Source organism: Bombus vosnesenskii, unplaced genomic scaffold (genome assembly GCF_011952255.1).
Source record: "Bombus vosnesenskii isolate JDL3184/JDL3185 unplaced genomic scaffold, Bvos_JDL3184-5_v1.1 scf7180000013352, whole genome shotgun sequence".
Taxonomy (NCBI): Eukaryota; Metazoa; Arthropoda; class Insecta; order Hymenoptera; family Apidae; genus Bombus; species Bombus vosnesenskii.
The window spans coordinates 2207419-2229210 of record NW_022882988.1 but is presented as its reverse complement, the minus strand read 5'-3'; the positions used below and the strand labels follow the sequence as shown (position 1 = coordinate 2229210).

The window sequence follows — 21792 nt, the reverse complement described above, 5'->3', positions numbered from 1 at the left end:
CGCCGCCACACCGTAAATTTCACGCATGCGCCTCACAATGCAAATAATCTTAAACAGCGTTTCCATTCAACAATCGTGATACTTTACATGGAAACAAGTCCGATTATTTCGATAAATTATTGGAGATTATCAAATTAATTAATTGCTTTAACATCACATTATACATTAATATTGTATATGTATGTGACTTTTATTGAAATAAAAGATATTTCAATTCATTCCCTGATTATAAATAATATCCTACTAATTGAAATAAAGTTACAGCGATTTAATTTGTATACGTCATTTATTAAGAACTTTCGCTAACAGCTTTTACAAGTTGTCACCACGTCTATACAATTCATCGATCTACAGATCATGTTTACTATAATATAATAACCCTATCTTGTGTATAATAAACATTTCGTTCTACTATTTATACTCCAATGCCTGCAATGGTAAAACATGTCAGTTGTGCCAATCATAAAATGTCCACATAAAATAAGAATGATTAAGTTCTATAAAATACGCAGTCTGTATAAAATATAAGAAGCATTTTACGTAAATGCTAAATATGTTTTCGGTCACTTATTTAACTAGAAATATTTGGATTATTTCCAAAATTTTCTTGTTTCTTTGCAATCTTAATTTCCGAAAATTGCTGACCTAAAATTTTCATCACTTCAGCATGTTTTATGTTACGTTCTTTTTTTACAGAACTATAGTTTTCTTTAACATAAAGCGCAAACGCCGAAAGTTCTCTTTTCGGAGTTTGCATTTGTACAGTCCCAGATTTTGTTGTTTTGTTTAATAATAATTCGAATTTTCCATAGCAATGACCACATCGTTTTTTTTCGATATCCAAAGATTTGGAATGTCTACCAATACTGTAATAAAATTCAAAATAATTCAAACATATATATATATATATATCTTCGAAACTTATAATTAGATAAGTTATGTATGTATATGTTATTAATCTTATACAATGCATTTTACCTGTATCCACAGCCTACACATTTATATGTAAATTTTGTTTTAATTTCGTAATCATGACACCTTCTTATCGGAGGTAGTTCAGGAAATACTTTCATAGCTTTATTGGCCCTATAAAGTAATTAATTAAATTAATATTTTAGTGAATGTGTGAATAATTAATTATTATAATATACCATTTTGTCCAAAATGGACCATGTCCATCAGAAACCCCATTTATCAACCATGCAGCTGCATGACACATTTCATGAATTAAGGTATCTCTAAGTCTGTCTGGAGTATCTAAAATCTATGTATGAAAATTTATTTAATTAATACATATCTCAGAAATTTCTTAAAAACCATATAATCATACCTTTGTTGCCAAAACTATTCGTGAAGATCTTACAATACCACCAAGTGTTCTCACTGATTTTTTGTTATAACAAAAACCAGCAGTTCCTCTCATACGAACATTCCACTCCATTGACATGTCCTTTGGTAACTCATTATCAAATACTTTTTCATTATATAATTTATACAAATAATTGCACAAATCTTCTTTGTTATTTTTATAATCTAATCTGTATTTCTTAGCATCTGGATGTACATTAGCAAGAGAAACACTTTGAGCCAAAGATGCCAGGAAGCTGGTACATCTTTCATACTTTGAATTATCAGAAGTTAATTTACTTTGAATGTTTAATTTAAATAATTGCTGTCTAGCTTTAGTAGAAGCTATAAAAGTATTTTCCATATTAGATACATCAGACATAACATATTATGTAAATAACGTGAATATACGTTACTTTTCTTAATTGTAGATTTTGGTGGTACATCGTCACCAGGATCAAATTCACTAGTGCTCGAGCCTTCACTTTCATCATTACTAAATGACAATTTTCTTCTTCTTATGTTAAATATTTGATTATCATTGTGTATATTACCTTCATCTTCAGTATCTGAATCACATATTGCAAGAACTCTAAAAATAAAATGTTACAGTTATAAAAATTTCATTTTTTATAGATATTTACTCTAAAAATATAATTGTTTATTACCGCCGTGCAATTGCTGGAGCTGTCAGTTTTGATTGTGTACTATTTTTTGATACCCTTGGATTCGTCAATGCAGTATAGTACAAACTTTCACATCCACTTTCTGATGATGTTTCATCTTTAATAAAGTTATCTCTCCTCTTCGTATTTTTTCGCACATCCTTTTTTGTTGATGAATTTCGTAATTTCAAATCGTTTAGAGCTATTGAATTAAAATTAATTAGAACTGCCTTTTTATCCATCTTTTTAAAATAAACATAAAATTTAGTTTCATAAAAAGTATAGTATAATTACTTACATGCGTTAAAATCGTCATCTGAATCTGGTATGTAAAATCTTTCCCTCTTTGTAATCTTTCTGTAACAGTTGATATTTATAAATATTAATTAGTAGATTATTATTAATTAATTATATATTATGATACTATATTTTTTACTATAACACTTGCAAAGTACCTATCAGTTTGAACTGCTCTATTTTTTGTTTTAATTATTTGTTTACGTGGTTCAGAGTTCGGAAACAATACATCAGCTTTATTGCGCCAAGATTTACCATATAATTTATCTAATATATCTGCACAATCCATGATATCTATGTTTTGTGGTACATTCATTGTAGAATTCGTTGGAGTTGACACATTATTATCAATATGACTTTTTTTTAATGTAGGTAGCTCAAGATCATTATGTTTTGTTCTTTGGACAAATTCATTTATTGTATTCTGATGTGGTACTGTATGGTAAGATGCTTTATTATAATCTGGATTTGTAGTTTTACTTTCTCTTACAGGAATCTGATGTATCCTTCCTCTATTATTTGGAGTTTCATAATTCATCTCTAATCTTTCCAGACTACTATTACCAGAACTTATATCATTTGTATTAGTAAGAGGCACAATACCAGGTGAACTATCACTTTGGGAATCACTTTGTGAATTAGCCATGAGCCATTGTGAAATCTGTTTTTTTTTCCTCTCTGATAGTTCAGTATATGTTGGCCCTTGATTTTCTTTTGCACATGTTTTACTCAAAAATTTACTAACATGGGTTTTATAAGGATTTGTTAAATTCACCTGGGAGCCTTGAATAACATCAGTCTCAGAATCTATTGTATCTTCATCGATAACTATATTGTTTGCTTTTAACTTATTTTTTGGTGAAATAGCTGGATGTATGACATTGTCATCTATCTCCTCATCCAGCGAAACATTTTTCTCTTTTCTAATTTTTGGTGATTCATATATTAATCGTGAAGATTTTATATTTTTTAGAATATTTTTAGCATCTTCTCGTGAAAGTTTCTTCTTAAAATCAATGCAGTTCTTATTCGTAACAGATGTAGTTTTAAATGATCGATCAATACTACCAATATTCTTAGAATTATTAACATCATTATTAATAGTATCCCTATGAGATTTGACATTTGTATCTGCCATGCTTTTAACAATGTTTTCTGTAGTAGAACTAACATAAGTGCTACTAGTTTTATTAGAAGATATAGAAGGTATATCTTCTTTGATATACTCAATACTGGAAGATTCATCAGATGTATATAATATCTCATTGTCTTTTGCAATATCTTTTCTTTCTTTGTAATTACTAACAAACTGCAATTTTTCATTTATCTTACATGTTTTGAAATACTTTTTATCTGTAGTCTCTGAAGACTCAGAATCTGAAGAATCTAGAATATAAATCTTATTGTCTGTTGGAATATGTTTATTTGATGCAACTTTTGATGTAGAAGCATACTTAGAAACAGAACAAGTTGAATTAGAGCTAGAATCACTTATTACTATTATATCTTCATCATCATTTACTTCTTGAGAATGAGATATAGTAGAATCTTGTGACAACTTCAAATAAAAGTTTTGTGAGCTACAAAGAGATTCTTCCATTTCTTTATCAGATTGTAGTTTCATATTATCATATCTAATATATTTTTTATTCTGTTTTTTTCAAATTTTACGTCATAAGATATTCCATCCCCTATTAAAATTAATACATGGGCTTATAAGAAGTATCACATTAAGAAATATATTTAACGTTTAAATATTACAAAATATGTTTACTCACCATAATTAGTTATGCTTTGTTAACAAATAATCTTAAAATAATATTCCAGACTCCAGTAGATATTTTACTATCGTTTCATATTTCATTTAAAATACACCCATATATAAATGAAGGGCACGTGTGTAAACAAAAACAAGTACAATACAAAACAATAAAATCATCACACGCACATGACGAAAGTAAGAAAATGTTACATTAAAACAGTTACATTAAAACTTGTATTACACCATAATGTAAGGAATCACGTTGCATTTTTGTATAAATTATGTTATAATAACTTTGAAAATCAAACTTAGAAGTCCAGTGACCAGTACTATTCGAACAAGACCGTTAAAATTTGGAATCAGTATATGCAGCTAGTTACATTAAAAAAGAACTAGAAAGTTACTGGGATCTATATTGATAACATTACACTGTCGATAAATTATTATGTGAGATAATTTGTATATAATATAATCACTTTTTACTCTATATTATGATTTATTTACTTGTCTATTTTTCTAAAGAAAATGTTATATTTTTATAATGTCACTTTCTTCCAAATTTAACAGATCGAAAATTGCAAAAATTTTTACATGATTATTACAATTATCAATCAATAGAAAATCTATCTTCCGTGATATATGAAATTACTTTTTCGAACGTTCCAACAAAAATAAAGAAATACACGTTTTTCTCCTTAATGATTCATGAACCTTACACGAAGAAAAGCGACGTTTCTCAAACCGTTAACCAAAACGAAAGAAAAATACAATGTTACGACCGTTCGCGGAGAGACGCGGTCGCGAGGAAAACGCGTCAGCGAGAGGCGTAAATTCTCGCTACGATTCGGTTAATCGACGCCGCGAAGTAGTCGTTCCCCTGTTTCGGTTAAGATAACAGAGGTGGTTAAATGAATATGACACAGTCTAGTAAGTTATATTTCACCGTTTATTCCAACAACTTATAACGAAGACAGTTACGCTGGTGCGTATGTACGAGATGAATGAGTGGCTGATCTACGGGTGTGTATACCCGGTCAAAGGATGTTGACTGTTCGAAGAATGTAAAATCAGTACTGTTCGGAGACGATGCTGTGGCAAAGGAAAGCTAAGGATGGGTGTGTCTAGCGCACGGGACCATCGGATTTGTTGGTGCCGATTTTAGTTAAGAGAGTGAGGGAAATAGGCTTCGTTGTTAATTGGTTAAACGAAGGGTCTTAACCGTCCTCGAGAGAAAGTGGTTAGTGGGAGGAAAGTTGCATCATACGTGAGAAAAACTAACTTTCCCTTGTCAAGCTGTAGTAGACAATAGTTTTTAGAAATGCAGACATCTGGTTGCCATCCTGCCCGCGGTGTGTGGCCTGGGCTAGGTAAAGTGTTACGCGACGTAACACAATACCAAGGAAAATCTTTGGAATAGAAATGGAAATGTATTAAGCACCTATAACAAACAACTAATACGAACATAAAATAATGAAAATTAAACTTTTCCTATTGAGCACGGAGCACCCGCACCCTAGCCGATGTCACCTGGCAGCCAGCGGCCGACCTACCTTCTTCCCGACCCTCAATAAACTCAAGGACCCATCATAAAAGCTCAACTTCTAGCTTAATTGCTTCCACATGTTGCCAAGCAATCTAAATGTCTAGAAGTATTTCCGGTTTATGTCCGGATTTAGGAAAAGTCTTTGATTTTATTAAGTTCTTAGAAATCATGGAAAAAACTGGTAGACTGGGAAAATCCAACACATGTCCATCGAAAACGACTGGGTTTCCCAGGAATGAAATCACCCCGACCCACGTTGGTGAGAGACCTCCTCATCTCCTTCTGCATTCGCATGAGTCATACCCAATCGGCATCGCGGACGTTTACCCTCACTTCATTGACGAAAGGTGTGAATAACGAATCCGCGTTCTTCGTTCAAGGGACACACTCATCCTTAGCTTTCATCGTGACACAGCATCGTCACCGAACAGCACTGAGTTCCCATCCTTCGTACAGTCAAGTCAACTACTTCTCCTGCGACAACGTTCAAGTCAACTACTTCTACTACGACATCAGGAGAGCCAGTCTGGATCCAAGATCAGTTCAAGTCAGTCTTCACAAAACATCAGCTTAAGTCAGTCGTCACCAAGGATCCACTCAAGTCAGTCGAATACAGTCAGTCGACACAACACATTATACGCGACAACACGAACAGAGTCTCAGATCGTACTCATTCGTAGTCAGTTTATATCAACCATTCACTTGTATTACACCGAAGTTGTTGGATTGTGCAAATATATAATACCTGTTAACAGCAGCGTTATATTCAAGTTAACTATCCTTATTATCCCACAAGAAATAAGGGATCGAACGATCCGTGGCGTCGATTAGTCAATCGTAACGGGAATTTACGACTCCCGTTGGCGCGCTTCCTCGAGATCGCGTCTCCCCACGAACGTGCGAATTTACAGTTAGTAAGTAGACTTATTTACAAAATTGTAGCTAAATAGCGATTGATTTCTATACAGTGTATGACGTTTATCGATTCAAAAACCATACTAATGGTGTACTTGTTACAATCAGAGGTACAATCAAATAGTATAGAGGTCTTGTTGAAAATGGAGTGATCCATAATCATAATTTATCATAGCCGTTTGAAATTCCTCTTTGAGTACTTTAACAATTTTACGTTTGTTTCTCCTCATTATGGCGTGTTATATTCGAAACTTATTGACAATCGTTCATTATATCAAAGATAGGAATCGAATACAGTGACTAAAATTAAACTTGATTAGATTTTAATCGAAGTTGGAAAGTGTTGCTTCTAACTTTTGTAAATGGATATCGCGAAATTCACTACAAGTTTTAAGTTTCAACAATTTCAAAAGAAATAATTAATTTGACTGCCCGGTATCGAAGAAAATTTGTTAAAGGAAAGGGGATCAATACCTTCGATAAGTATTAATAACTACTAAGGAAAGTTGATTGAATTGACTCTCATTAACATGTAATAATATGGTTGCATTAATTGAAGGTGAACAGTGAAAACAATCTTTTGTAGGAACAAAAGATTAAAATTCATCAATAAATACAGTCATATATACATGTTTTGTACTTCAGATTTTACACAAATTCGTTTCTTTATTTTTGGTATTCGATTATACAAAATTTCAATGTCGCCAAACGTATCGTTAAATATTTTTCCAAGATTTTCATCAAGATAAAATTTCTTCTTGATGTTCGACTGTAAACCTCTCTGATCCTGGAAATGTTAACAATGAAGTTGCGAAAACTTTTAAGCTTGGCGATCCGTTCAACCGTATATTTTCCATCCTTGTGACGAAAAGATACCGATGAAGATCTTTTTCGTTAGTTCGCTCGAAAAGACTTTCCATGTTTTGCATGGTAAAAAGCTCTTGGGATTTTTGAAGTAAGGATAAGGGAAGCAAGTTCCAGTTTAGACGATAGATAAGTGAATACAATCGATTTTTTTTCTAAGTGCCGGCTACAATCTAATGGGATGTTTACACGTGTAACAGATTCACAGTGAATGCATTGATAATGTTGCGTTCCATGGTTTGGAAAAAAGCTGCTATCGATCTTGTATATTTGTATGTACGTGACAGCACAAAAGTCTAACAAAATATCGAGGGTCACCAAAAGCCATATCAATATCATGTTAGAAATGGAATACAATCCGCAGCATTTTTCGACATAGTATTTTTAGATAACGTAATTGTATTCTACGTGTGTACAATTTAATAACTTGTCTATAGTTTTGTCCTCTTGAAGCCCTCTTTTTATCGTTTGGAAATTATCTCCCGCCTATAAATTTCAGCTGTTCGTATCAACGATTCTTAAGCTGGAATATCAATTTTTATTCCAGTCTCGCTATGGTAAATATTTGAAAGCTACATTTGGTCGACCACACTTACCTTACACTCGATCAATCTTCCTTAAACGTTCCCACACGAATTTCAAAGTACTTTTCAATATCTTCAATCGATCCTAGCAAATACGTAAATTCCGATTTTCCGTTACTTGCTAATGTACAAAGACGCGGGAAATTCGTAACACGTGAGCCATTTTCCTTGACAAGATAAGCCAGGGATTAATACTTTGGAAGGATGATCTTAAAGGGTTACAACGAACGAAGCTTGCGCGATAATATCACAAAGTTCTTAACTTTTTTTGTTTGAAATTATCATTGACTTTTTTGTGCGCTATTCCTTAAATATATACCGTTCTGCCAAAATACGATGATCAGATGTGCGTTTCATTCGAGGGAGTCTCATCTTCGTCAGACACTTGATATTTGAGACGTCTATTTTTCGCGTGTATTAGGATCGATGATCTTTTTGTCTGTTGCAAATATCGCGAAGCACCGATTTCGTTAGTGTTTTTGTCTGCTGTCAAAAAATAGTTCGCAGGTACGTTATTCGTTCGCTTTTCATCCTCTCCATCGTCTGCCTGTAATTGAGCTGCCTCGTGCGACTTGTTTTTCACAGGATCCGAAGCGCTGTACCTACACATATGCCGGGAACAACAATTTCTGGGAGCGTGAATTGGTTTACGAAGTTTTACGGTGTAAAGCGTAATCGTAGTTCGTACGACAAACAATTCACCAAGCACAAAAATGGGTGCAAAATTAACGACGAGCAAGGGAGATGCTTTTAACAAACATTAATCAAATTTGACTTACATCCCATGTCGTTGGCTATTTACGCTTCTTTCTCGAAACACCTGAGATGCTTGACTAGGCCTGACACCACAAATTGTACTGGAATCTCTCATGCTACTCAGGCCAACTCTGCTAATGGATGGATTGCTAGGGGAGCATCGACATGTTTCCTTAAAAGCATTCCGATATTTCGCGCTCATCACATTATACAGGATGGGATTGATGGTGGTGCTGAAGTAGTAAAGGCAACCAGTGAGCGGGTACACCCACTGGTTTATGTCATCATACGTCGAATCTTCGTACACGTATAATAATCGTTGAATGTGAAATGGCGCCCAACAGATGAAAAATGTGATCACTACGGCACCTGTAGAACCAAGTCGAAGCACGATTTCTATCCACCTTGATGTTTACTGATACTACCTGATACCTCTTTCTCCTTCTCTTTTCCTCTTCCCAATATAATAACTATAAATAAATATTAATACCTTACAACGAACCGTGAAAGATGCAGCAATGTTTATAAATGAAGATCACCGGCCAAAAATCTAAGTGCATTCTTGTTGGTTTCCTAATTTTAATGTCGCTTTATGAACGAGCGAAAGGATTGTAATATAATGGAATCGAGAGTGAAAACAACCTGTTAGGTTTAAAGATTAAAACTATTAAAATCTATTAAACAAAGATTAAACTCTATTAAAACTAGCTCATAAGTTAACGAAAGCTCGTGGAAGTTAAAGGCATATATTTTAGTATCTTCAACGTTTTAATATGATGACGAGAAATATTTTGAAAGTTTTTAAGTGAATAGAAAAACACACGTTTAACTGTAAAGCCAATTAAAAAGCAATTTTGATAACATGGGATTCATCGAAAGTCTATAAAACTGTTCCTCTATAAAAAAAGAAAAAAGAAATGAGAAATATGTTTTATCGTGTTCTTCTCCGTGTATTCTTCAAATGAATTAAATAGAAAGATCAGGAAGGGAGTAAATAAACGAGGTAATGAAATTTTCAACTACGTTACAACTCGCAAGAATGTTAGTACTTTCAACCTTTGTAACGTGTTATCGACAAGGTGAAAATTGTCTCGTGGTATGATGATCTCGCGTTGTCGAGAAACTTTGACATCCACGTCGGCTTCCTCATCAATCTCTGAACACGTTCCTTGATAGGATATCATCTATACGGAATAATGGCTGTCTTCATAGGTAAATCAGTTCGTTCTATATATTTACACGTGCGACAAAGGTATACGAAGTTGATTAACGTATTTACGAGGGGCGTATTAACATTTCGTAGGAACAAAGGACGGGATGATGTTTATTTAAAATAGAACATTTACTCAGCATCCGTGTGATGGTTTTCCGTGACTGGGCTTGTTTGGTTTCACCATGAACGTATCCCTCGACGTTTTGCGCGAGGGTATCACTTTGTATTCGCAACCCTATCCTCACATAAAGCACCGCGATAAACACCATGGGTATGAGAAAGAAGAAGATACAACTAAGCTGGTAAAGAGGGAAATTTGGCATGTTTTCCTTCAGCATCGCGCAAATCGCGGATTCTTCCGAGTTTCGTTTCGAGTCTGGAAATCAAAACCAAGCGATATTTTCAACGAGAGAAAGTGACCATTTAAAAGAAGAATAAAAAGAAAGAACAACATTTCGCTTATTTAATTACTCGTATCAGCAAATTCGTATGGAAAATGAACGATACGAAAATTAATGAAACGCGCACAAAATACATATATACGTCGAAAAGTGCTTTTGACTCGAATTTCTTGCTCTCATTTGCTCGATTGACATTTCCGATTTTCCAAACCGTTCATCAGTTTATTGATTACATTTTCGGTTCATGAACGCATGAATACAGTTTACAGAGTGTACGTTGAGCAAATATCTATCCTGACATCGTATCTATAATATATGGTAAAATTGCGTTAATACGATTTGTAATTCAAATGTAAAATCGATACCTTTTCAAATATCTACTTGTTTAAATCTTTAAAGCACTCCTAGAAAATGCTGAAACTTCTGCTAGCAACTTTACGAGCGGTATAGTAAAGCTTGCGAAAGCCACAAAGAATACAGAATAACAAATAGCTTTGCAAGAACTCACTTTGTGGGTACTCAACGTAATCTATATCAATGTAAGCAGCGAATGGTATAGCAAAAATCAAAGCTATCAACCATGCACCAAATATAGATCGTATAGAACGCTTCAGACCACTTCCATAATGACGAAGAGGATGATAAATTGCCAAATATCTTTCTACTGAGAATGCCATTATAGTTAGTACCGACACGTAAGAGGACCTTTAAAAAGAAAATTCTTGTAGTTGCTTTAAAACAAGATTTTTTTGCGTCATCTCGTATAACGTTCAAAGTATGCTATTCTTTGACTGGTGCTACGTCGACTCACGTTTCGGAGACGTACGCTCTCAGTTTACATATGCCTAGTCCCCATTGCCATGGATATTGTTGCCAAAATACGCTCAATTCGAAGGGTAAACCTGAAAATCAATTGGAAAATTCGTGTTTACCCTCGTACTGTAATTGTTTTCATAGGGATTCGTGCTTTTCTTTGATTACACGCTCCGTTTCCGAAATTGCCATGTTGCAAAACGAAGATAAAATCGTGCTCGTGAAGTAAATATCCTTTATATCGAGTTTATTCGTTCAATTTCCTTTCATGATCGACCTATTTACGAATAATTGAATGTTTCACAACTTAAGAACACGGGATGCTACGAACTGCTGATTCAATAATGCAAGAGTAAAAGCAAGAGAGAATGCGATAATTTAAATGAAAAACATTTTCCAATAAAGTCTATTCCTTTTTCCTTCACGATTTCATCCATGAAATTCCTTTCCGAAATACGTTAGTTTGTACAATTGCAATGATTCGAATTCAATTACCGCTTTAGTTCGGTGAATAAAAAAAAAGAGAGAGAAGAAAATACAAAATTATAAAACAATGACATCGGACGAAAATCAAAGATCAGTGAACATAAATTAATTGTAAGGTTACTTGCGATGCAAACTAATTTATTCAGGGGAATCGCGATTCAGCACCAGATACAAATGAAATCGTAACGAATAACGAATGGAATCGTAAGTGGAACCTTTAATCACAGCAAGGAACATCGAACAACCCATTAACCGACAATTAACGTCTAATACGTGACCATTTTGCAAATATCGTCTCGCAACCGGCAATACTACATAAAACTCTTGTTAAATAGACTTTCTAATTTATACTGTGCACTGGCAAAGACATTGTAGATCAGAGATTCCGACGAATAAAGAATTTTTAACTACATAATTTTCTCGAAGTACTAATTATTTCTATTTTCTTATTTTTAATACAATTCTAGTAAATAACAAATGTGATGAAATGTCAATAAAATGTAACTGCAAGTATAGGGATTGAATAGTATGTCAAGTATAAATGTATATTACATAGATACATATACTTCTTATCTTACGTTAGATATATCAGTTTCCATTTCCACCGGAAATATAATTCTTCATCAATGAATCACATATGTCTCGACTAGTTATGAATTAATCACAACTAATGGATTCGATAAGTTATCTACACGTGGGTCGAACTGCAACGGCACGACTATCGTAAAACAATTAAAAGCAGACAATTTCTAATCTTTTTAATACCATGTTAAAATACTTCTCAATCGTAAAATTATACGCAATTTGTATGTCCAATTAAGTTTCTAATTAAAGTATCATTTCGTCCGAATATTTCTTTAAACTAATTCGCTTTGATTCGATTTGCAGTTATCGCAAATTATATTCGATTATATTTACAAATCAGCATTAACTGCGACGAATAAAGTATACAAAAAATATAGAAAAAACAACGAGTAACGAACATTTCTTAAACTTACCCAATATCAAAAACAGCAGATCGGATACCGCCAAATTGAACAAGTAATAATTCGTCGGTGTCTGCATGGTCGGATTCCTCCATATAACGATGCAAGTGATCACATTGCCAACAAATCCGGTTACGAAGATGATAACGTACGTAAGGGTAACAGGCACGACCAACGTTAAAGATAAATACTTGGGACCGCGTATTTTTTCCAAGTATTCCAATTCGTCGCTAATGTTCTCGTAAAACGAATATTTATCCGACACATCCATCGTTCACGAATCTTAATCACCGTTTGCGACAGAAATAAATCACTTTGCCCTCTGTTCCCTTTTAAGTCACGCAACAATAATCGTTCTCCCTCACTTCGAAAACAATTAATAGTCTTCCCATAAATGTCAGATATTTGCTTCATAGAAATCCCTTCGGTATTCGTCGGCAAAGAACAAATTCATCTGTTGCTCGAATCTCGACAGTTCCAGCCGAAATCAATGACGTGTGGAAAACAGTAATAACGCTGGCGCCTCCCTCCCCCCATGCGAGGGATGATCTTAAAAGCGCACCGTTCGCCAGATCGTGAACAAGTGACGTCTCTCGAGTTGCTCACCTTTGCACCACGCGCCCATCTACTACGCACCCAACCCTCCACTTTAACCCCCGCAAACCAGTCCGCATCGTAACTCGACCAATAAAATCACGCGCATCTCGCCAAATCAACGATTCAAAATATTTAACGACAATTTTATCGTTCTGATTACCGAGAGAAATTTCTGCTCGCGCATACGCATATTTCACGAGTTGTAACACCTGCGAAAACTTACTTCTCCCATAGACGCGTCTTGATATTTTCGCAAATAGGACCAGGAGGGTATAGCATAAAACGAGATTTAATGCCGTGATAAATTGAACTACGCGACAACACGATAAACGGTTGCGCGATTTAACGCGAGAAATGAAGTTCTTCCGAATGTTTCGCTCTATCCGCTTCGTCTGTTCGGTATAATTCGATATACTCTCAACATTTAGCCGCTCAATCGTTCCACGTCAGAAGTTAGAGCAAATAAAAACGATATAACGCTGTCGTTCAAAGACATTGTATAGTTCCGATGTTGTTTGATATTATTAGAGGAAAATTCCCAGTTGTACGTAACCTCGTTAGGGGCTTTAATGTCATCGTTATTAAAATCCTGTACTTGGATAGTTAGGGATGATATTAAATCGCGTTAAAACGTATAATTACTGTCGACTTGTACGAGTACGAAAACAATACGAGTACCGGAGGATGCGTATTTTTGGCATCCGCTAAAATTATTGCTTATCTAGTTCAACGGTGGGAAACACTACTACTCTACGGCATCAAAGAGTGGCTATATTTATTTCGATTCTTATTGTATGAAGTACAAATATTTTTCATACAATTTAATTTCGACAAATTATTGATGTTCCCGCGTGTGTGAGTGACAATTTTTGTTTCCAAGAATTTGCTTTCTCATTCTACTAATCTTGCTTCGCGCCTTTAGAATTTTCATTTTACCTCGCAATCGTTCACGAATCTTTTCCCGTCTTATTGTCCTCAAGTATTCGTCTCTGACTGTGATTTACATACATTTGCACATTCTTCCGGGAAGTATGACGGAATGCCGCAATTAGTGTTTTTTTATATCTTCTGGGTTCGATAGCTGGATTTATCGGTATCGCGAAACAAAAAATGAATCACGTATTTCTTTGATTTATAAGTTAAGGATTCTCGAAATAAATATCGCTTGTTGTTATCGCTATCAAGACGAGCAATCTCAATTGCTTGTTTCGGAAGATGTATCTGACGGAAATGGCAGAGTAAGAAAGCTTCTTCATATCCGAAACGTACTTCTTGTATTTGCGGAGTGCACGAGTCGAGGATTAATATCAACGTGCCAAGAATAAAAATGTAGAAGGAGAACTGAAAAATATACGATATCAGTATGATATATAGATGGATTGCTAGATGATTACACGATCTGAAAAAAATTTTTTTAATGCGCCAATTTCACTTTTAATAAAAATATAAGAAATCAAAAATATAGTATCGTTAAATACAGTGGATGAACGTGGACAAAAACGGAAACTTAGTACACGTAGCGAGTTCCTATTTTCTTTACATCACGTACATATATTTCACATTTTACCTTTAACGTCTTCTTACCGTGTACCGAGATAATAGCGTTACGTTTCCACGTTTTTGTCCTTATTCAGTTTTTAGATGATAAACAGTGGATTAGAAAACGTTGCGTCTGAAAAGAAAAGAGGAAAATCAATAAAATCGCGTGCACTGCAGAATATGAATGAAATCTAACGGTATTACCATCGCTTAAGAAAACAATGTTACCCATTGCAATGATTTCTGGCCCATTAGTTGTGTGAAAACTGTCCAAAACACGCACTGATACACCGAATACAAGCATTCAACTATCACGAAACTGATCAATTCTGTCACACAATACAAATATTCTAACAAGACGCGCGTTGCCATTTTTACGTTTTTAAAATATTCTTTCTAACATTATCTGGCAATAGTGGAATATAATAAACAAATACGGAAGCTTTTATTCAGGTTACACCATTCATATTGACAACTTGAACAGAGAAATTGCTGACGCATTCTTTTGTTCAGCTACAAAATTCTATACTTGAGAAATATCTTAACTCAAACCGTAATGTTTTTTTAGCTTTCTTTCTATCATGTATCTAACTATTATTCCTTTATTTTATCAGAATAATAGGGATCTCCTTACGCTATATCATAAACGAGACAGACTTAATGATGTAAACTATTTTAATTAGAATGTCACCTTAAAATCAGATACACCTGAATTTTTCTGTCCTCCAACAATTTTGTTTTAAACAAGCTGTTTTATATTTCAAATGTCTTCTGAATAGAAGTTTAAAAAGATAGTTTCAAGAAATTGCTTTTGTAAAATTTATTTGGTGAGGAGACTTTTCTATTCTACTTTCCAGTTCTCCAATTCTTCCTTCTCTTTTCCTTCATAACAGAAGAATGGAATGTATATTACATAACGCAGCAAACTGACAGCAGTCCACTATAACAATAACTTTTCGTTACTTCAGCACGCTACAATTTTTTATACAACAAAAATTAATATATTTTTTACACGAAAAATATGTTATTTTCCTGCTTTGTTGAGAATTGGACTGATTTGGCTATCAGGTACAGAATTATTTTCCAGATCAATTTAATCGAGAATATTATTGGATATATTACTTTTCGAATCACCTCGTGGATATAGAATTTTATTACCAGAGTCAATAACAAGCTCGAATCAAGTTAATTCAATTACGTAACGAGATGACCAAAAGTTTTGTTACTACAACAACTATTTTCTGTTCCTGCAAATACGGAATTTTATTTAATAAAACACGAACGCTAGTTTTTTGTGATCATAAGTAAACTCGAAGAGCAGATATCTTACAATTACGAAACTTTGATTTTCGACTACCGACAAACTTTACACAGTTACAGATGTAAGCTTATCACATTTCCTTCGTCCATGTTCATTAAAAGTTCGAACTTGGTGTCAATCAATTCGAAACTTTAGGAAGTAATTACAACTCGTTCCTTGATGAAACAATTCTTGGACAAGTTTTATCAGAAACTTATTATTTTTAAATATTTATATACTGTGATATACTAATACATTATTTCATAATATATTTTCCATATATTTTATTTATTCAATTATTCTCCACATTCAGCTTCTTCTCTATTTTTAATTCCGTGTTGAATAATTTTGTGGCGCATCAAAATATTTGTTGGATGTATAAATACGATCTCCAGAAATCATATTTAATTGTATTTATTTTATTCATTTCCTTTTGACGCGCGAATTCTGATTTGCATTAAATTATAAATAGTAATGAGATAAAAGGAAATAAACTGAAATAAGATAAAGTAAATTGTCCTGCATTGTTAGTGCGAGATTTTAAGAGGAATTTTCCTTCGTTGTTAAGAAAAAGATTTTCAAGATGCAAAATGTATCTAATAAAAAAATTGGATACCCAATGAAGTAATAAAGTACCCAATAGAAAGGTTTAAAAGATTCTAAACAGTTTCTTATATCAACCGTATTTAAAATAGTTTCATTAAAAGGATTCGAACCTTTGATAAAGAGAATTAATAGCGTCCTGACATTCCTTGTCACAAGATACCGTTCTTTGCCGGAGTTTTCTAGACTGACAAAAGTATGTACTCGCCTTTCTCGCATGATTTTTACTCTTTTGTACGTGCTATTATAAAATAAATGTCACTCGGTAAACAGTGCTTATTTATATTTGACTTACGTACATTACAATTTTCGCAATTAACCGCTAGAACTTTTAAGTACATAATCCTTAAGTACAATTGAGTAAAAATGAATTTAAAAACGCAACTACACAATACAGTCAGAAAATAAATAAGATAAGCAATAACGATACAACAAGCTTAAAACTATTATGTACAATAATTTTAACGGCTAACAATGTACAACTTAAATTACAAAACGCTACTGGTTGTAGACCCAGACTTATTCTCTTCTGTGTTACGAGCAGGATCTCTTTCATTTCTTTCTTCCTGCTGTCCGGAGTGCATTCGATTGAGAAGGGGCTTCGACGTGAAATCTTCCTTTGTGAGCATGTGTGATTTACGAGCGATATTATCGTTTATATTTCCATCTCTATTCACGCCTTCTCGACTTGTAGTAAATCGAAACATCTCCTTCGCTTGACTAATAGTATATCTAAACAAAAATTACAATGATATCGGACGTGGCGTTAAAGTAAAAAAGCATTGCCACTTTGAAATTCCCACTTTTTATAAAACTATGTTAAACATGCTACCTCACTGAACACTTGAAACTTGAGCTTCGCGCTTTTCCGCTCGAATTACTATTGCATATTTGAGACTCTCTGGTAGTCCAACTTCTCCTGCCTGTCATTCTCGTTTTGCAGCAGATGGTTTCTTTGAACGCTTTCCTATACCTCATACTCATCAAATTGTATAAAATTGGATTCACGGTTGTGCTGAAGTAATAGAGGCATCCGCTTAAGATATACAGACACTCGTTCAAGTCTGGATAGTAGTCAGATTCTTGCGCGTAGATATAAAGCAATCGTTGAGCATGAAACGGTGCCCAACAAATGAAAAATAAAATAACCACCGCAGCTAAAACAGCGATTACAGGTTACAAATCTGACGAAAATAAAAGTATTATGTAAAAAATTGAAGATAAAAGACGTCTTACTTAACATTCTGATCACGGATTTTCGAGACTGAGTTTGCCTCGAGTCTCCATGAATAGCGCCCTGCATCACAGAGTTTAAAGTATGATTTGTACTGTTTCTGATTTTTAAACCCATTCTGGTATACACCACCAAAATAACTAGCATTGGTATCAAGAAAAATATAATACTGCTCAACTCATAGAGAGGGAAATTAGGCATATATGGCAGCAACATTCCGCAAACCGCGGAATTAGCCGAGTAATTCCCGGAATCTAAATAATTATACATTTTCGTTACTTCCTTTATATACATGTATATATAGCGGTTCGGAGAAACGCGATGAAATCTTTTAATTAACCTCGTGGATATTCGACTAAGTTGACTTTCGTGTAGATTGCAAACGGTATAGCAGAAACCAACGCAATCGACCACGCGGCTAAAATGAAACGTATTGGTCTTTTGAGGCCACTTATTGTATAAACGCGGAGCGGGTGACAAATCGCCAAATATCTTTCCATGGAAAAGGCTACTATCGTAAGAACCGATACGTAGGAAGATCTATTAAGCAGAAAATAAATTTTAGAGAGAAATTTATATAATATAATTGTTTGTAATTGACTAAAAAATAGATTGCTTACACTTCCGATACGTATGCCCTGATTTTGCAAAGACTAACTCCTAGAACCCATGGATATTGTTGCCAAAAGAGGCTCAGCTCATTAGGTAATCCTGAAAATGATCGAACACAGCACGATAACGATCGAAGAACAAGTAAATAATAATCGATCGATCGAGATATTTTATTTCACCGTAACAATTGAAAGACACAAGAGCCTCTGTGATGCATAAACTCATTTTCTCGAAAGTAGATTTACGACTGCCTTAAACCCAGATGGCAATGTTTCATGACGATGTTAATGAGATGCGAAATTGTATCTCTCGTGTTAAACCAACTTCAATATTTATTACACCGTCTGAGAAACTATTTCTATTTGCTTCAACCTTTTAGACGTCGAATTGCGTATTAATGCAGAGATACAATTATCTAGTGACGACTTATTTCCTAATAAACGCTCACAATGGAGAACAAAGAGGACCGAAACGTTGAAAATGAATCATTTAATAAAATATGATTACTCTGAGTTCAAACGAACGTCATCTAGAAAACGCTAATTAGAAGCAATATCTATGCAGTCACACTTGGTATTTCACAAAATCAATATCAGATACCGATCATGCTGAATGTGCGTAAGCATTGAACGTCTTATCATAATTTTTTTAATCACTGATTTTCATCGCTATTGCGAACAGCATACCTATCGATAAGAATTCGACATTTTTCTATCTTTCCAACGATACATACAGAAAACAGTTCTTTTTCGCAGCGTAGGAGATACAACAAAAGTATGGTTGTATATTTTGACGTCATTATCAAGTTTAGCAGAATACACGGAACTTAAAAAGGTAAGATTTTTATCAGAAGTTAATCGGTATATTGACGTCTACGATTTCCAGCGTAGAGACCTCTTCATTTCTGCCATTGTATCCTTATTTCGGAAAAAAAAGGATTCTTACGGAAAGTTTCTCATACGATGAGATTGAAAACTCAACGTGTCTACAGTCAACAGCTACACCTCGACAGTCAAATTTCATTCTAATTATGTATATGATATTGTTATCGTCGTCTCGTTATCTTGATCTTAAATTTCAGTTATTCGAGTGACGAACATCCAGGTTAATTTCGTAAACGCGATGCAAAATATAAATGATCGTATAAAGCGTTATGATTGTTCCTATCATCTTAAATCTGTTAATTCTACGATGACTTTGACACCGGTGCACGCACGTCCACAACTTTTATCCTGAAAAATTCGCGCTATGACGCAAATATAAACGACGTTACGATCAACAAACAACCAACCGAGCAGATAACAATCTCTCGTGTACACATTAGAGGAAGATTAATTTAAAACCTTTATCATCGACTTAAGAAACAATGGTAAAACAGTCTGAATTTAAACGCGTCGTTCGTAGATAAATTTCTCGATACAGTCCTTTTTGCCTTCCTTTTTTCCGTTAATCGCTCATATATCGGCAATACGCTCGAACATAAATTCGCTAAATCAAACAATCATATATTATATCTATATAACTATCATACATATAAACTAAATTAAATATCGTTTCTGTCCACACGTTTCTCTGTATATTGACATCGACCTATTTTTATCAAGCATCGATATATAAAAATATTAGCAATTCCAATAGAAATGCTATTTCCACTTAATAACTTAATCGAGTATACGTTATTTCAGAGATCAGACATAAATCTAATACGGTTATAGATTCTCTTCGTGTCGATTAAAAGCAAATCGATATACCTATACAGGGGGTTGCGTGTATTCGTCCACGCTTATCTTTATTAAACGTCTATCGAACTTCATTATCTTCATGTTCCTTCATAAATTGTTTTTACGAACGGGGAGAATGAGAATTGACGTGACCCGGACGAAGCAACAAAACGTATCGATACGGGCAAACGTAAACGCCACTCACCCAACACAAGTAGAATAAGGTCAGATATGGCCAGACTGAATAAGTAGTAGTTGGTGGCCGTATGCATCGAAGGATTTCTTATAATTACGATACACGTCGTGACGTTCCCAAAAATACCAGTCACAAAAATTGTCACGTACGCTATCGTTAATGGTATCACCATCTTCAGAGGCAGATACTTAGGTCCAAGTACCGTGGCCAAATATTCGTCTTCCGTTAAGTTCTTCAAATCCAAATCCTTCCAAAAGTCGTGAATATCGTTTGTATCGTTCTTCGACGTTTCCATGATGATTTTTAAGGTGGGCAAGTAAATTTTCTTCCTCTGTTCCCGAAGAATATCTTTCGCGAAAGAAGTCGTACTTCGATCGCTGAATATTTCAAACGAAACCTGCGTGTTCTTGAAGAAACACGTTTAGAATTTGACACGTTTCATTTAGTTTGATTTAGTTTAAAAATGTATTACGCGTGATCGTAGAAATGATCACCGGTAAACAAAACATTCTGCTACGAGGCTCGATAATTCGATGTCGAGTCAACAAACCACTATCATTATCAGGTCATTAGTAGGTCATCAGCTTAAGACAAGTTGAAGACAGTTCAATAATTTTATCGAAATTGTTGTCCCACGAAATTGTTTCACTTCGAATAATAAAATATCGTAGACTTGTTTCAAATATTCACTCCGTCTAAACTTAATCGTAGACATTCAACTTGTCATTTCAATGAAAATTTGATTCGGTGTAAGTTTGGTCGACCGTTTCTCGTTAATGAACCACCACATATTTCCATTCTTTTTCATCCACATACAAATCTTCTCACAAACAAACATACACGATTCACGTACCGAACAACGAAGAAACACGTTATTATTTATCGTTACTAATTATCATCGCTAGAATAATTCCACAAAATATTATAATTTCTCCTGATAATACAGGTTATATTTATATTTTGTTTATATTTATGTCTATAATTTGTCGGTAATGCTCGTAAAATATATAGCTACAAAAAAGATGAAGAAAGAAATGCAAGAAAGAAATTGGAAACCATGTGCACGGTGAGGAGCAAGAAAGAGATATGTGTTTTGAGCGCGTAACTTGCTATCATTAACACAAATGATCAAAATAAATGGTCGAAATGAAGCGGAGGACGGTAAATCAACCAATCGTCGCTGTCGACAGCAGACTACTGTACAGCGTGACTGAACTCAACATTCTTAACGATACCGTTGAACACCTTTCGTCCCAACAATCTCATCTCTCCTGATTTTGCGATAAGAGAGTCGTTCTAACGTTCCATTCTATTCTATTAAGATTTTCAGTGCATTCAATCGCGCTTGTAGCTGTACC

General features: G+C 34.3%; 3 protein-coding genes across 5 annotated transcripts; all 3 read right to left on the bottom strand.

Moving 5' to 3' along the window:
• Positions 1 to 267: 267 nt before the first annotated feature.
• LOC117236885 (dentin sialophosphoprotein-like) lies at positions 268 to 4505 on the bottom strand. The gene is made up of 9 exons (XM_033500259.1): positions 4088 to 4505; positions 2468 to 4000; positions 2311 to 2369; positions 2016 to 2214; positions 1764 to 1939; positions 1331 to 1692; positions 1152 to 1264; positions 979 to 1086; positions 268 to 866 (listed from the first exon to the last, which is right to left on the bottom strand). Exons 2-9 carry the CDS (start codon positions 3931 to 3933, stop codon positions 572 to 574), a joined length of 2778 nt encoding a protein of 925 aa, XP_033356150.1. The 5' UTR covers positions 3934 to 4000; positions 4088 to 4505; the 3' UTR covers positions 268 to 571.
• Positions 4506 to 8224: 3719 nt separating this feature from the next.
• LOC117236990 (neuropeptides capa receptor-like) lies at positions 8225 to 21764 on the bottom strand. Of its 3 annotated transcripts, none has more exons than XM_033500491.1 (8): positions 20444 to 21764; positions 14797 to 14901; positions 12645 to 14570; positions 11159 to 11249; positions 10856 to 11052; positions 10080 to 10322; positions 8757 to 9102; positions 8225 to 8579 (listed from the first exon to the last, which is right to left on the bottom strand). In XM_033500491.1, the coding sequence occupies exons 3-8, from the start codon at positions 12901 to 12903 to the stop codon at positions 8318 to 8320; spliced, it is 1398 nt and encodes a 465-aa protein (XP_033356382.1). In that variant the 5' UTR covers positions 12904 to 14570; positions 14797 to 14901; positions 20444 to 21764; the 3' UTR covers positions 8225 to 8317. The 3 variants fall into 3 exon arrangements, with proteins under 3 accessions (XP_033356382.1, XP_033356381.1, XP_033356380.1); XM_033500490.1 differs by having other exon boundaries at positions 14814 to 14901; XM_033500489.1 differs by lacking the exon at positions 20444 to 21764 and adding an exon at positions 14997 to 15147 and having other exon boundaries at positions 12645 to 14901.
• Positions 15760 to 19495, bottom strand: LOC117236992 (neuropeptides capa receptor-like). The gene is made up of 6 exons (XM_033500494.1): positions 19463 to 19495; positions 18526 to 18616; positions 18246 to 18445; positions 17908 to 18159; positions 17504 to 17828; positions 15760 to 17403 (listed from the first exon to the last, which is right to left on the bottom strand). Exons 3-6 carry the CDS (start codon positions 18403 to 18405, stop codon positions 17160 to 17162), a joined length of 981 nt encoding a protein of 326 aa, XP_033356385.1. The 5' UTR covers positions 18406 to 18445; positions 18526 to 18616; positions 19463 to 19495; the 3' UTR covers positions 15760 to 17159.
• Positions 21765 to 21792: the final 28 nt, after the last annotated feature.

Bases quoted from the DNA above. Each gene is read 5' to 3' on its own strand.
- LOC117236885 (XM_033500259.1), bottom strand. From the start codon at position 3,933: ATGAAACTACAATCTGATAAAGAAATGGAAGAATCTCTTTGTAGCTCA. The intron at 1,265-1,330 runs GTATGATTATAT...TTTCATACATAG, and splicing joins GAATAGTTTTGGCAACAAAG to ATTTTAGATACTCCAGACAG. The intron at 1,087-1,151 runs GTATATTATAAT...ATTACTTTATAG, and splicing joins GGTCCATTTTGGACAAAATG to GGCCAATAAAGCTATGAAAG.
- LOC117236990 (XM_033500491.1), bottom strand. From the start codon at position 12,903: ATGGATGTGTCGGATAAATATTCGTTTTACGAGAACATTAGCGACGAA. The intron at 11,250-12,644 runs GTAAGTTTAAGA...ATTGATTTTCAG, and splicing joins TCTGCTGTTTTTGATATTGG to GTTTACCCTTCGAATTGAGC. The intron at 10,323-10,855 runs GTGAGTTCTTGC...TTTGATTTCCAG, and splicing joins TTACGTTGAGTACCCACAAA to ACTCGAAACGAAACTCGGAA.
- LOC117236992 (XM_033500494.1), bottom strand. From the start codon at position 18,405: ATGGAAAGATATTTGGCGATTTGTCACCCGCTCCGCGTTTATACAATA. The intron at 18,160-18,245 runs GTTAATTAAAAG...ATAATTATTTAG, and splicing joins CTTAGTCGAATATCCACGAG to ATTCCGGGAATTACTCGGCT. The intron at 17,404-17,503 runs GTAGCATGTTTA...ATTTTTGTTTAG, and splicing joins AGTTTCAAGTGTTCAGTGAG to ATATACTATTAGTCAAGCGA.